Source organism: Lampetra fluviatilis, chromosome 4 (assembly GCF_964198595.1).
Source record: "Lampetra fluviatilis chromosome 4, kcLamFluv1.1, whole genome shotgun sequence".
Lineage (NCBI taxonomy): Eukaryota > Metazoa > Chordata > Hyperoartia > Petromyzontiformes > Petromyzontidae > Lampetra > Lampetra fluviatilis.
This window is the reverse complement of record NC_136278.1, coordinates 13083571-13097700: the sequence shown is the minus strand read 5'-3', so window position 1 is coordinate 13097700 and position 14130 is coordinate 13083571. Positions and strand designations below refer to the sequence as shown.

At 45.6% G+C, this 14130-nt stretch overlaps 1 protein-coding gene across 1 annotated transcript in view; it reads right to left on the bottom strand.

Annotated features, from left to right (window-relative positions):
* Positions 1-14130, bottom strand: part of SH3BP2 (SH3 domain binding protein 2) — a 44246-nt gene that overhangs the window by 12073 nt on the left and 18043 nt on the right. Inside the window, exons 2-6 of the mRNA XM_078855189.1 lie at positions 10003-10139; positions 8930-9032; positions 4855-4972; positions 2592-2662; positions 1198-1304 (exon numbers count right to left, since the gene is read on the bottom strand). Coding sequence (XP_078711315.1) covers positions 1198-1304; positions 2592-2662; positions 4855-4972; positions 8930-9032; positions 10003-10139 — 536 coding nt within the window. The remainder of the gene's footprint in view (positions 1-1197; positions 1305-2591; positions 2663-4854; positions 4973-8929; positions 9033-10002; positions 10140-14130) is intronic.

Below are 14130 nucleotides of genomic sequence, written 5' to 3'. Positions count from 1 at the left end.
TATTACCACCCAACATTGAGCATCTCTCCTGACCCTCGAATGAAGGATTCATCGCCATCATCGTTAACACATTCCTGCGGTGGGAGCTGGTAGGAATGTTGGGTTGCTCGGTCAATGGCCAGGGTCAATGGCGGCGTGGTGTATTCCGCAAATATGCCTGACTGTGAGGGCGGACACAAGCCGGCGTGAGTAGGTTAAACGTTGAGTATAGCCCAACCCTCCCCACCCAGCCCCTCCCCACCCTCCCCTCCCCACACAGCTCCTCCCCACCCTCCCCTCCCCACCCAGCCCCTCCCTCCCCACCCAGCCCCTCCCTGCACGACGGACAGAATAATCCCCTGTGGGCTGGTGTAATCAGGAAGTTCCTACCAGTATAATTGTAAATGTTGTGGGCTTACTCTCCAACACACCGGTGTGCTGAACTAGTAACTAATTGGCATGTATTGTTTACGTAACAAACCTTACTAATTGGCTGTGTCGGGTGGCGGCGGGCTTAACAACACATTTATATTTACGCGATCTAACCCAAAGACCACTATTCTGGATCGTTATTATGATTATGATTGTCGTCGTGAGCTCTCTGGCGCTTCCTGTAGTGGAGGCCCTTCAACCAGCAGCGGCGTGAGCATTAACTGTAACCGCAGCGCAGCCCCTGTGCAGTTTAGTCGGTTCACTTTGTTAAAAACCAAGGTGACAACTCGGGATTTGATTCCAATTCGCAAGAGTGACCAGAGACACCAAAATGGCAAAAGTCAACAACGGCAAAAAACAAGCAGCGTACAGCTGCTTGTTTTCTCGGAACGCACAAGCGCTCAGCGTTAATTTTATTTAGAGAGCACCGCTGTTTTTAAAGACACTGTACTCACCGCAGAGAACCGTAGCGACACCACCTCTCTCTATAATAGCTGGTGCCAAACTGCCACACGCCCTCCCGCATGGCCTTGTGGGAGCCTCCGTATCGAAAAAGTTATTTTTTTTCGGTTCCGTTTCGATGATGCAAATGTATGTCATCGGAACAGAATCAGAATAAAAACGTATGACGTACATGTGCGTACGTGCAAGCGGTTCAGCGTTACGTGTACGTCATCGGAACGGGTAAGGGTATGTTGACCAAATAGATATCAGAGCAACAAAAAAACAAATATGTCAGCAAGTGCGTTGTGTGAGTGTGGGAGTGTAAATGTGTGCTTGACTGACTGGTGCCAAGGAGCTGCAGGCCACCGTCCCTGCTCAGGCTGATGGCAACAGGCCGCTCCACAGACCCGTAGAAACTGTCCACCTCACTCGGGCTGTCGGGCCGACTGCTACACAACACGAAGAACACAATGGGCGACCATCAGAGCCGTTCTGGTCTCCTCTGTTTCACAATAAATCGCGACGGAATATTATCATTTTTAATTCGTCCTGTAAGTGCACCTGTCCGCTAAGTGGCGGGCAGCTCTTGACGATAACCTTTCAAGGAATTACGATTCGATTCGTAATGAAGACTGAATACGGTTCCCAACAGGTTCGTGTGATTGTTGAGATGATGGAACCAGACATCGTTTATTGGCTTGTAAATAATCTACAAATTGGCACAATTCAGTGCGGCCTGTGAGTCAAGCAGCAATTCTGTTTTTCTTTAATTTTTTAAACCTTAACTGTTTTTTTCCTCATTTGTTCTATCTCATGTGCAGAGTTTTGTTCATCCAATTAGCCTAAATAGGAACATTTCGAAATACGATTTGAATGAATCGCAATTGATTGATTCTCACTTGCACAATTGAACGTGTTCATAGGCGAGCATCAGATGAGATTTTCATGACAGAATCTATCCGTTGTCATTGCATGGCGAATGTTGTTCTTGGGGGCAGCCAATCAATGACGCGTGCCATCCAGTGATGATTCCTGGAATCCCCACGAGAATCCCGGTATTTTGAATGAAGATGTGGGGATCGCCAGTGAAATGGATAAGGCATGTAATGTTTGCGTCGTCTTCGACTTGTCGTGCTTCGGGAGCGTCGATGTTCGCTGGGTAACGTGATGGGAAACACTCTTGAACCCTAAAAACACTGTGGACCAAGAGTACAGCTTCTCCGTAATCCATACCAACAGCAATCTATTCGTCGTACAAAAAAAAAGGTTGCCACTCCATAAATGTTTGGACTTCTTTTCTCTTCATCGCACTGCGACTAACGATGCTGCCCAGTGTACTCCTCTCAGTCGCACCTCACCACCTCGGCCCATTTCGCGCCCTTGCTCTGCTAGTCCTCTACCACGTCCACAGTGGGTTATACAATAGGATGTTAATCTCGTCTACCACCCTTCCTCGTACATATAAAACACGTAGGAATACATGTTTTCCGTGCTTTTTTTTTACAGATGTCTCCAAAAATAATGCGAGTTGATAAAGGAAATGCAACATTATAGATCTAGATTCTGAATCTCGATTTGAAGTTTTCATGACTGCAGGGATCCATATTCTTTGGTTATTTCGGTAAAGTCACGTAGGTAGAAAAATAAAATAATATTATAGATATTTCCTATTTGTCGTCTCAGCGATGGTCTATGTGAAACTGTAAATGTATCTCTTACGTGTCTGTGTGGTATACCTGCTGCTCTTATAGAACTCGGTGATGATACACTGTTCCTTAATTTCATTCCTGATGGCTCCCATCCACTTCTGCAGAAAGAGAGAGGATTGATGAGGTGAAGGAGTGAGAGTCGGTGCACGAGGCGCGTGATGATTGCGGGAATTGATTTTTGTGCTTGGTTGTCCTTCCCCGCACCTCCGATGAGCACGGATGGCTACGTACGGCGAGAAAAAAGTTCAACATACACACTGTACATACAGTGAAGTAATGCACAGCAGCGGTCATCAGCCCTGGACAGAAACAGCTTCGACGTCGCTCTCCGATGTGTTTTCGACGTTTGTACCGCGTGCCGTCTGGAGTGTTGTCCGACGGGTCACGCTCTCTGCGGGGAGCTTCTCCTGGGAAGTGAAGAAGCTCCCAGGTACGAGGAGTGAACCGTTCGGACTTCATGCCGCACAGCACGCGGCATAACATGAAGATACAATGGAGAGCTACGGAGCAGCACGACCACAAACACTGACGCAGTCGTACAACTTAACGAGTGGTTTTCCCCTCGTGGCTGAACAATTGGTACAACTGTGTATTTAAAAAAAGACTCGTGGCCATCTGGCAATAAAGTAAGTAACGTGTCAAAACTTACACAAACGTGTGTACCCTTGAACAGTGCCTGTTCATCGTCGTGAAACGGATCAGTAACGTGAACTCAAATAAGGAACAAAGCTGAGAAGTACGCAGAAAAAAAACGTGGAGACATCAAATTCTAAGAATTACTTTGAGGGGGCAGAAAGAGGAACATGTGCATCGGAGAGCGAACACACACATTGGAGGAGACATCTTATTGGGTGTTATGAAAGAGTAAGAGGGCTTGGGCAGGACTCATCGCGAGAGGGAGATGATTGCCGATGGATAAAACTGGTGATGCGACTGGAAGCCCGAGAAGATAACAGCAGAGGTCGAATAATGAGATCTGTGCGTACGCAGAAGTTAGATGGATTCCATCATCGCAGAATCATGAGATTAACTATTTTATTTAATCAAACTAAACCAAACTATTTTATTTTATCAAACTAAACCAAACTCTTTTTATTTGACCAGGTAAGGCCCAATGAGTTTTAATAGCAAATTTTCAGAAGCGACCTGGCCACAAATGATAGGTAAACGAAGTGGCTTATTATTTTGTGGACATTTATCGCAGCCAAATACTCTAAACGCATGTGGTTTCTAAATGTAGAGGGAAGTAGAGGACCTGGAGGAAAATGCACACGACCACGGGGAGAGAGACATGCAAACTCTAAATATATAGTATTCAGGGTTGGGATCGAACTAACAATCTCCTGTATACCAGGTGACGTAGTTAAGATATCGTCACCTTGGTGGAGGCCTTTGTCCAGAAGTGGACAAATAACAATGATCTTAAATGACTTCAAATATGTAATATTATACCTCATATTTCCACCTGATATCCCCACCAAACGGTAAAAAAAAACATTTCCCAAAATAAATCACGCAATGAACATACACGAATAAATCACAATTAACAAACATTGCTTCACAACATAAGCATATAAGCAGCTGCATCAGTTGATTAAAACCGAACACAACCCATCCGATTACCTAATTTTGTTAATTTATGTCCATATTTAATATTATCTCTGGGATGTCTAGCGTGTCCCTGTAGCAATGGTTAAAGGTGCAGTCCTGCAATTTCTTGATGACACCACTGCTGGCAGGAAGCTCTCGAGACGCTGTCCCCAATGTGATGCTGTGCTCTGCTGTCACTTTGCCGACTCAGCACAGCCTTTGCAACTCTCGTCTGTCTTCTTATCCGGTTACATCATCAGAACTGAACTCCACGAGTAAGAAAACAGATGAGCTGACGATATGTCTCCTTCCCATGAATGTCTCTCCACGTAAAGTAAAAAAAGAAATGTATTTTTTCACAGTGCATCAGCCCCGCGGTCTTCCGGGAGCGCAATAATCTCAGCGGCATTGATTCAATACGAGCCAGCTCTCGTCTGGGCTGATGAGTTGTGTAAAAATACTCTTTGGTTTTTTCGGTAAAGTCACGTAGGTAAAAAAAATGAAATGAAAACTAAATGTGTAAAAATACTTAGATTATTTTTAATTTACAGGGAAATACAGATATATATTATGGATGCATATAGTCCGCTTATCTATTTTGTTATTTATATTCTCCACAGAATTGCAAGTGCTTATTGTGCGACACCAGTGAGAGAGAGAAAGACGGACGAGGGAAGACAGGGTAAGGCCCGTCCCCCACCTTGCGTTCCTCTTCATTCGCTGCCGAGAAGTACCACTTGCGTCGATTCTTGCACATGTGCATCACCTTGAAAGGATAGATGGCGTGGGAGCCAAACTCCTCTGGAGCGCGGAGGACTCTGCCACATGCGCACGCACCGGACCAAAAAATGAGACACAATTCACAGACACAATTGCAACAAATGTGTATTCGTTATTTGTAGACGCCGCATGAATTCCTCTGCCTCTCCGCTACACAACTTGAGCCATTGTTGAGGCCGTGCTGAGCCAACCTGGAACGGCTGGCTCAGGAGGTGCCCAGGTAGGTTTTCCACTGCAGAAGGAGAGCCGTGCCGCTGGCATCACTCACGATGAATGGACCGGAAGACGCGTGTCTGTGACGCTGTAGGATCTTACCAATTACAGAAAATCGACCACTCAGTACCTCCACCCTCCCACGCACATTCCCCCCCACCCACCCACGCCTTGCACCTCCAACCTGCAGAGCCCCCAAGGCCCCCCCCCCATCCTGCAACATGCACGCATTCTGATTGGCTGCCCCCCAAGTGGTGGCCAGCACGTGGGAGGGAGAAGGGTAGTTTGTGGCAATGTGCAGCAATCATTAAGACTGTCATAGCCCACTGATGTCTCATGCAATGGGCCATGTAATTTTGTTTTATTGTAACTAACAAGAGCCCGGTACAAAGCACAAGTCCCCAGGGCTCAGTGCTCCTGGGGTTTAAAGAAAGGAGGACAATTTGGGCTCACTGCCCCACCCAGGTGGCCACCGTGAGCAGCAGCATGAGAGTTTATATGGGAGGAAAGGATGGGGAGAGGATAATAAAAGTAAGGGGATAAAGGGAACGGAAGAGGAGGGGGCAATGGGCAATGGCATTTGCCCTACCTCTGACCCTGCCTTGCCAGGCTTATATATATTCTCGTAAGACTACCAATATCCAGGTATGGCTCCGACTTGTCGCGGTAACTTGCCAGCAAAAAAAACACCCGCACCTTAAGGTCCATGCGGTGGTTTGGCACTAATGTGCCAGTGGAAACGTTGCATTCGAACACTATTGACGGAAAAATAATACAGTAATTTTCTGCCCATGCAACAGGCAGATGGGGTAAGAGTGAGATCCAGGGCAATGCCTAGGTTCATTCAGAAAACACGCGCAAAAACATTATGTTCGAAGATTAATCCCACGCTCGAATCAGCTGATTTAAACCGACTAACAACACGTGATGGGAATCCTAAATAGTTGAGGCAGTGGCACAAAATAATGTTAATGAGTGGAGCGCGATAGAAGTGGACAACAGGGCCTGGTTTTATAATCGGACAGCATTGTGGGTGGGTGGGGTGAATCCGGGGTGGCTGGTGCAGTGTGGGTGGGTGGGGTGAATCGGGGGTGGGGCTTGTGCATTGTGGGTGGGTGGGGTGAATCCGGGGTGGCTGGTGCAGTGTGGGTGGGTGGGGTGAATCCGGGTGGCTGGTGCAGTGTGGGTGGGTCGAGTGAATCCGGGGGGGCTGGTGCATTGTGGGTGGGTGGGGTGAATCCGTGGGGGCTGTTGCAGTGTGGGTGGGTGGGGTGAATCCGGGGGGGCTGTTGCAGTGTGGGTGGAGTGAATCCGGGGGGGGGGCTGGTGCATTTTGGGTGGGTTGGGTGAATCCGGGGGGGCTGTGTGCAGTGTGGGTGGCCACTGCACAAGAAGCTGTGAGAAAGCTGAGCTGGACGGGTTTTGGAAAAGGTTATCAGATTGCGGTTTGTTGAGCCTGAAACCCAACCACTCGATGCGGTCAAGAAATGTACAGTGTAATGCAATATTATTTAAGAATTCCTAATACCATGTCTGGATCAATGCTCCAACACCACGAATGTGTACATAATTTGGGCTAAATTTTTGACATAATGTTTGTACAATTCATGGCTAAGGTGCGGGAAAAAAAGAATAATTTAAGGAAAGATCAAATAAGGTGGGACAATACCACACCTAAAAAGTTGTGTTTACATTTTTATTTTTATTTATTCATAAATCTACCAAAAAATGTAAATAGCAATACTGTATAAAGAGCCACAAACCAAGAATAGAATTGTAGTGTTTCAATATGGGGCGACTCGGTTTGCACGGTGACGCGCCTGGGCCATTCTCACATTTATTTTTATTAACATGTTTTATTGTCATTAAAGACCCCAGGATACAGTGTGGATTTCAACAATAAGAGGAGAAAAAAGACAGCAGATGAGGTGTAACGAGCCAGGCACAATGCACCCTCAAGATTAGCAATCAAACAGGGGCGTCTGAGCTCGCTGCCCTACCGTGGTAGGGGTGACGATCGGGAGTGGTGCATTTCAGGGGGACGAAGATGGAAGAAGGGGCAGGTGGAGGCGGAGGAGGGACAACGTAAACAAACAGAACCAAAAATATGTGGGGGGAACATTTTGAAGGCTCTGAATTTCTTAGCTTTATTGAAGTGTGCAATAGATACCGCTTGGTAGCAGTGGCCTCTGTTTGGCACCACTTTCCTTGGCCACTGCACACATAGTCGGCTTTTATTCAACCACATGTCTCCTTTGATTTCAGACCTTTGTGTTCTATGGATAGTGAAAATGAATTACTCAGCGGGTCCCTAAACGCATCGCAGCAACGGTGTTGACATCTACATTTCTTCTTAACGTGTCAATTACACCAAATAATGTGCCAAATTATTGTAAAGTTGCTAATGTGTGTCTTCTACATGAAGGCTGTAAACTAACCAAATGATGAGACCAGCATCAGTCATGTGCATTTTGTTAAAACTGCTGGAAAATCGAAGAAAAAACAATTTGTTCCTCATATGGGGGCAATATTAAACGTTTTCTCAAAACAACCAGTTATGGGGCAGAGACACAATACAATATCGACCACTATGGAAATTATCAATTATCGCTCTGGCTTTTTATATGCAAAAGATAATATAGCTCTCTCCTATGTGTTTCTGCTTCAGTTTGGACAGCCATACAGCAACTACCCGAAAACATAGAGTCGTAAAAACTACATATTTTGAGCCGTCTAATTTGATTTATGAAAGAAAACCTTTGCCTTGGTAGATCATCAGATTCTGAACTTCAAGTCTGGAAAACCATGGCATCAGCTCTTGTGTCATATGTCATGATGAGTACTGCAAGATCCGACCGCCTCCGTCTAGTGCTCGCTGAGCTACATTGGCTTCCGGTTACTGAACGAGCACATTATCAGGTCGCAATCATTACACACAAAGTGCTTGCCATAAATGAACCACACAACCTTTCTGATCTCGTCAAGGAGCATAAATAATCACGCGAACTGCAGACATTCTCACAGCGGCTTTTGGCTAGGCATCGAACAAAGACAGTCACTGCATCCCGCACTTTCAAGTGCACTTCTGCGGCCGTCTGGAACACTCTTCCTTCCGATGTTAGGAAGCCACTGGGACTATGCACTTTTAAATCATCTAGAATGAAAACCCATCTTCTTGGTTCTTTCGGTAAAGTCACGTAGAAGGGAAGTAATAAAATAATAAAAATAAAACATAATAAAATTATTCTCACGACGTTTCGGCCACAACGCAAGCAGCCGTCCTCAGGTGAAAACCAGGTCCGTCGAGGCGACAGACTCTGTGTGGTTCATTTGTGGCAAGCACTTTGTGTCGCCTCGACGGACCTGGTTTTCACCTGAGGACGGCTGCGTATGTTGTGGCCGAAACGTCGTGAGAATAATTTTATTATGTTTTATTTTTATTATTTTATTACTTCCCTTCTACGTGACTTTACCGAACGAACCAAGAAGATGAATCCCTGCAGTCACGAAAGCTTTAAATCGAAAATGAAAACCCATTTCTTTAAAACTGATTTTGGTGTTTAGTTTGTTTTTCTTTCCCCGCACCTCCAATTAGCATGGTGCGAAAGAAGTTCAACATATACATGCACACCACCGTTCTGATACTGCCAACGAAATAAAAGCTCGGCCATGGTAGGCCATTCATCCATATTCCAACGAACTCCAACCCCGCTTAAGTTCTAAAATACAACACAACCAAGGTGAGGGTGATATGGTTAGGTATGATGCAGAGAGACACGTACCTGTTGTACCCTCGCAGGGAGAAGGCTCCCTGCGGGTAGACGGACGAGCAAGACTTGTAGTAGTAAATGCAGCCACGGTACAGAACCGTGAATCTCAGTTGCCCTGCATTAGGGGGAAAAAATCACACCGGTTAATTTGATTCCACCTCGGTTATATTGATGGCTCTTATATGGCGTTACCAAACGTCTTGTGGTGAAATGTGTTTTCTGCATCTGTGAGCTCAATTGGCTTTTTGTGTCACTGAAGGAACTCAGATCTCAAAATTTGTTTAGGAAATTGTCTCATTTGGGCAATGTGGTGTGGAGTGAATTCGAGCGAGTCTGACTAATACTGGAGAAGATGAATGGGGGTTATGCTTCCTATAAGTAGAGAAAGGATGAGGTGTGGTGGTGAGGATGACCAGTCTGGGTGACGATGCGAGTCTCATTGGAGTGCCTCTGCTTTACCCGGATGGGTTCGTGACAAGACAAAACGATGCACAATTGAAAAAAGCAATGCATATACAGTATTAAAAATTGTATCTTAAGTGGCATGCAAAGCACACAACATCCTACTCAGTGCAGTGTTCCTACCCGTCCCATCCTTTGAACCCGTGGCCCCAGTGATTACGAAAGTACTTCTGGTGGAGTCGATTAAGATATAACACGACCCTCGCTATGTAACGAGGGATTTTATTGCTTTCAATTTGAAATACTGTCTTCCACGCACCATTTCACATACAGTTCCAGATTATAAGATATAGTTTTAATAAGAACAAACAAATGCATTTGTTTGGAAAGTTAAAAAAGAAAACGACATATATTTACATTCAAGCATTGAATGTCTTACTACCAAAATTGTTTTTCACTTAACATGTTAATTATATTCTTGCAGCTTCTGCAAATATATACACATCCCCTTTGCACGTTCTAATCCAGCAAAATGCTGCCGCTTGCTTGTAACATGCGCCTACGGCGAGAGGAAGCGAGCGTGGAAAAAAATTTGTGGAACAAGAAATTTCACTCTGAAGTGACCACGGGGGAACGAGGAATAGTGATGGGCGGGCGTGGGGGGGGTCAGGGATGTGGCGTACATCGGTTGAGGGTGAGAGAAGATTCGGCCTTCTTGTGAAGGTATCCAAACGTGGTGGCGTCCCCCGGCATCGTGAGCAGGTGCTGCGCGCTGATGTGGCGCAGCGGGATGGGCCACTCTGGCCGATTGGAAGCCATGCTGTTGGAAATACACAAAAGATAAAGGTCACCGGTATAGAGGCTTTAACAAGACTGTTGGGGGCAAGTGCTGTTAGCGAGCCATGTATGAAGGCCGGCACGACACACGAGCAGGGTGGGTGGCTAGCACGACGCCCGGCCGCCTTTGTCTCCCTAGTGGCGATGTTTACACACCGTACCAGCTACTCATTTGAGGCTGCATCGACCTAGGAAAAGCCCAGGAACGGTTCAGATAATCGTCACTGGTGTTGACCGTGAGCGGGAATCGAACTGTGGTGCTTGGGTTTGTAGTGCAGCGCGCTAACCGCTACACTACACAAACAGACCACATTTAATTAATATTAATAATAACAATATACATTTTTGTTTATCCAGAAAACCCACACTGAGTCTTAAACTAATTTTAAGAAGGGTCCTGCTTTGGGTTTTAATTTTAAGATGTTTTAAGCCAATTAATGAGCGTTTATTTAGCCCGCCTATATTTTTGGCATACGGACTGTAAATGTCTAAAATCTATATTTTTATTTTACAAGATAAGGCCCACTGAGCTATACAGCTCTTTTTCAGAAGCGACCTGGTCACCAATGATAGCTCAACGAAGTGGCTTATCGTGTGGACATGTATAGCAGCCAAATACTCTAAACGCATGTTTCTAAATGTGGAAGGAAAAACCAGAAGACGTGGATAAAAATCCACGCAACCATGGGGAGAACATGAAAACTCCAAATATACAGGTATCAGGGTCGGGATTGAACCGATGACCATCCTGCATACCAGGTGAGGGAGTTGGCATCTCGCCACCGTGGCACCCCAGTTAAAATGATGGTAATGCACATGCACATATATTGATGTGTGTTGCCTAATTTTAACCTACCCATCTCTTCTCGATACTGAATGTTTAGATTAAATTAATTCATTTTGGATTCAAATGAAGTGCAAATAAAAATGGCCAATGGTGTGCTCAACCAACAGACAAGGTCACCAAGGATTTCCAAATAACAAAATCGAATAAAATGTTTTTTACATTCAGGAAGAGGCACGTGAGATATAATGTGGTTTTACATTTGGTTTAAGGACCACATCGCCTATTGTTACGATTTCACTAATAAGCCTCCACCGGAGCGTTCCTATTATACAGTGCAACAAGTACTGTATTTTCCATCACTCCACGTGTGAGCACATATGTATGCACCTCCGATTAGCACGGTCCCACACTTCCAATTAGCACGGCTGGCTACATACGGTGCGAAAAAAGTTCAACATACATACATGCTCATTAATATAACTTTCCACATCATGGTTTTCCCAAATTACTCCCTTCGAAGCTCGAAATTATTTTTAAAATTTCACTGTTAGCTTGTTTTACTCACCCTCATCCCTAAATGTGACCACATCATCCCATGACTCGAATCCCATCACTGGCCCCCAAACCAATCCTGCACCAACTTTCAGATCATTTTCACTGTTTTCAAGATCGGCCCCATCGACTCACCCCAACAAGCCAAGGCCTCTGGGTTGACAAGAATTTCGGCGGCCTAGGTTGCCTTAATCTAGCTCCTGTGGAGGGCTTCTCAACGCTTCAAACCTCGCCCGTGACCCCCACTGATGTCCTCTTCTTCTCCCCTCCTACAAAATAAATAAAATACATTTGGGGGGGGGGGTGTCAACAATTTTGGAGACCTTATGGATAAACGTTTTACCCTCACATCTGGGGGGGGGGGTCCTCTATAACTCTGTGATTAAAGCATTAAAACAAATGGAATGACCGGCTTTTTATAATAGAAAGCCCCCAGGCAACCTTTGTTCAGGGAATGGTTTGGAATTCCTTTCACCTGCTGTCGATTCACTGCCCCTGCTCAAGTCTAAGCTCAATACCTATGTATTGTGGTCTGCATGTGACTGACTGTCCCTTCTCGTTGGTGGATGTTGTTAGTGAGATTTTTGGCGTTCCGGATAACCTGCAGTTTCGTTGTTGGGAGGTTTGAGAAAATCACAGAGGAAAAACAGGGAGCCAAGTATTAGCAGATGCCAGAGATGTTAAGGTGAAGTGAGGAAAACTTGCAGTGTCAAGAGATGTGGGGAAACAGAGTGCGGGATCAGCGACAAAATTTAGGTTTTAAAAAACTGAGTATTTTGGCTGCGTTTATCATGAAATGTGTGGCGGGAATCGTTACCGAGGGATTTTGGTTTTTTTCTGCCAATGAAGAGGACTGTCTTTAGGGACAATTAGTAGGATATAATAGCTGTTAATTTTTGTTTGAGACAGAATCAACGCAGGTTGAGCGGGTAGGCAGTGAGTGAGCTGTGGTTGGAATCAAAACAACGACGGTTGAGCTAAGTGGGAGGTAAAGGTTGGAAATGAGGTTAGAACTGTGGGTGGCACCATAATTTTGTAAACATTGGAGCTAAACTGGCTCCTCGGGGGAGGGGAGAGGGAATGCGGGCAACCAGGGGGCCGGCAATTGGTGACGTAATTCTCCTCAGTGCTGTTCGGTAGGGAAAACGCATCTTCTACAAATATGTACCGTATGTTGAATGGTACCTATACACAGAGGCATTGCGTGGAAGGAGCAGAACGGGCAGCTGCATTTAACATGTGCACGACACAAGTTCTGTGCTCGAGGTCACGTCACTTCTTTTATGGAATCATATAAGACCTAACTTGTTATGGCAGAGTCTATCCTTATTGTGTCAAGTGGATCCCACCCTAGCAGTGTTGTAGCTCCAAGGGGCAACACTACTCAATGGCGCATTGCATTTTAACGTAGACTTAGATGCTACTTTTGGGGGTTTTTCACTTTGTGTATTGTCGGGGGCCACACGAAAGGCCACCAGGGGCCGCCAGTGGCACGTGGGCCTTGCAATGAAGAACACTGAAGTAGGGACTCATTCCTTCTTGCAGATAATCCCCTTGCACCTCACCATCTCTACACTGTGAAAAGGCGGCCATGGTTCATTCCTCCACAGCTATCACACTTCCGGCACACCCTTCATCAGTATCCTCTTCCCTCGCTTCCAAATGAGGCCTTCCAAAACCCAGGAACTGGTCGCGCACAGCTGGAATCCAGAACCATTGAAGGCGATGGTTTGTGGATGACACAAATTTGTGAAGCTCCACTCTGGGCTTGTCAGGCACTGTATGACCGAACAACAAGTCGATTACATTTCCATCCATACGTGGAATGAGCGCCACCCCCCTGCACATGCGTAGGTTTCCACAGGTACTCTGGTTTCCTCCCACGTGCATAAATACTCATTAATAGAGTTGAACTGACATCTGATTGTAGACCGGGTGTGGCTGCCTTCCCACTTGTCTGTGGTTTACCTCACCTCTGAATCACTCTCTTGAGCGTGAACGAAAACTGTGCGGGTTACAAATTCTAAGTTTACGACTCTTCTCGGCTTTCCACAATTAGCCACCTCATGCAGTGACACCCTTATTAGTCAGTTCAACACGTAGGCTTTCATGACCAATATCATCCATAATAGATTTACGTGCTCTAACCCAAAAAAAAACTGTATATTTATGTGATCTAACCAAAAACCTTATATTATGGGCCCTTATTAGTCCTCCAAAGCCTCATTCTCCCTCACAAGAATTGAAGAGTGAAAATGCTTCCTTGTTCAACCAAGCCAGCAAGGTTGACTACGTACGGTGTGAAAGAAGTTAAACATACACATGCATACGGTTAGTGGATGACACAAAAACAGTGGCTCTGCTCCCAACGGTGGATTTTTATCGTGCCTCTGGCCGGGGGTATTTAACGCGTAGAACAACCATTGTTATCGCACCTCCGATGAGCACGGTTGGCTACGTACCATGCGAAAGAAGTTCAACATGTATACACATACATCGAATCTACAAAAAGGTACTCATAAAAAGTGATGAGCCAGTTAGACTCCATCTACGATGTGAACTCATGACCATTCGTGTTTGAGTCAGGCCCTGTAACCATCTCACCCACCACACTCGGCACCACCACATTAACACC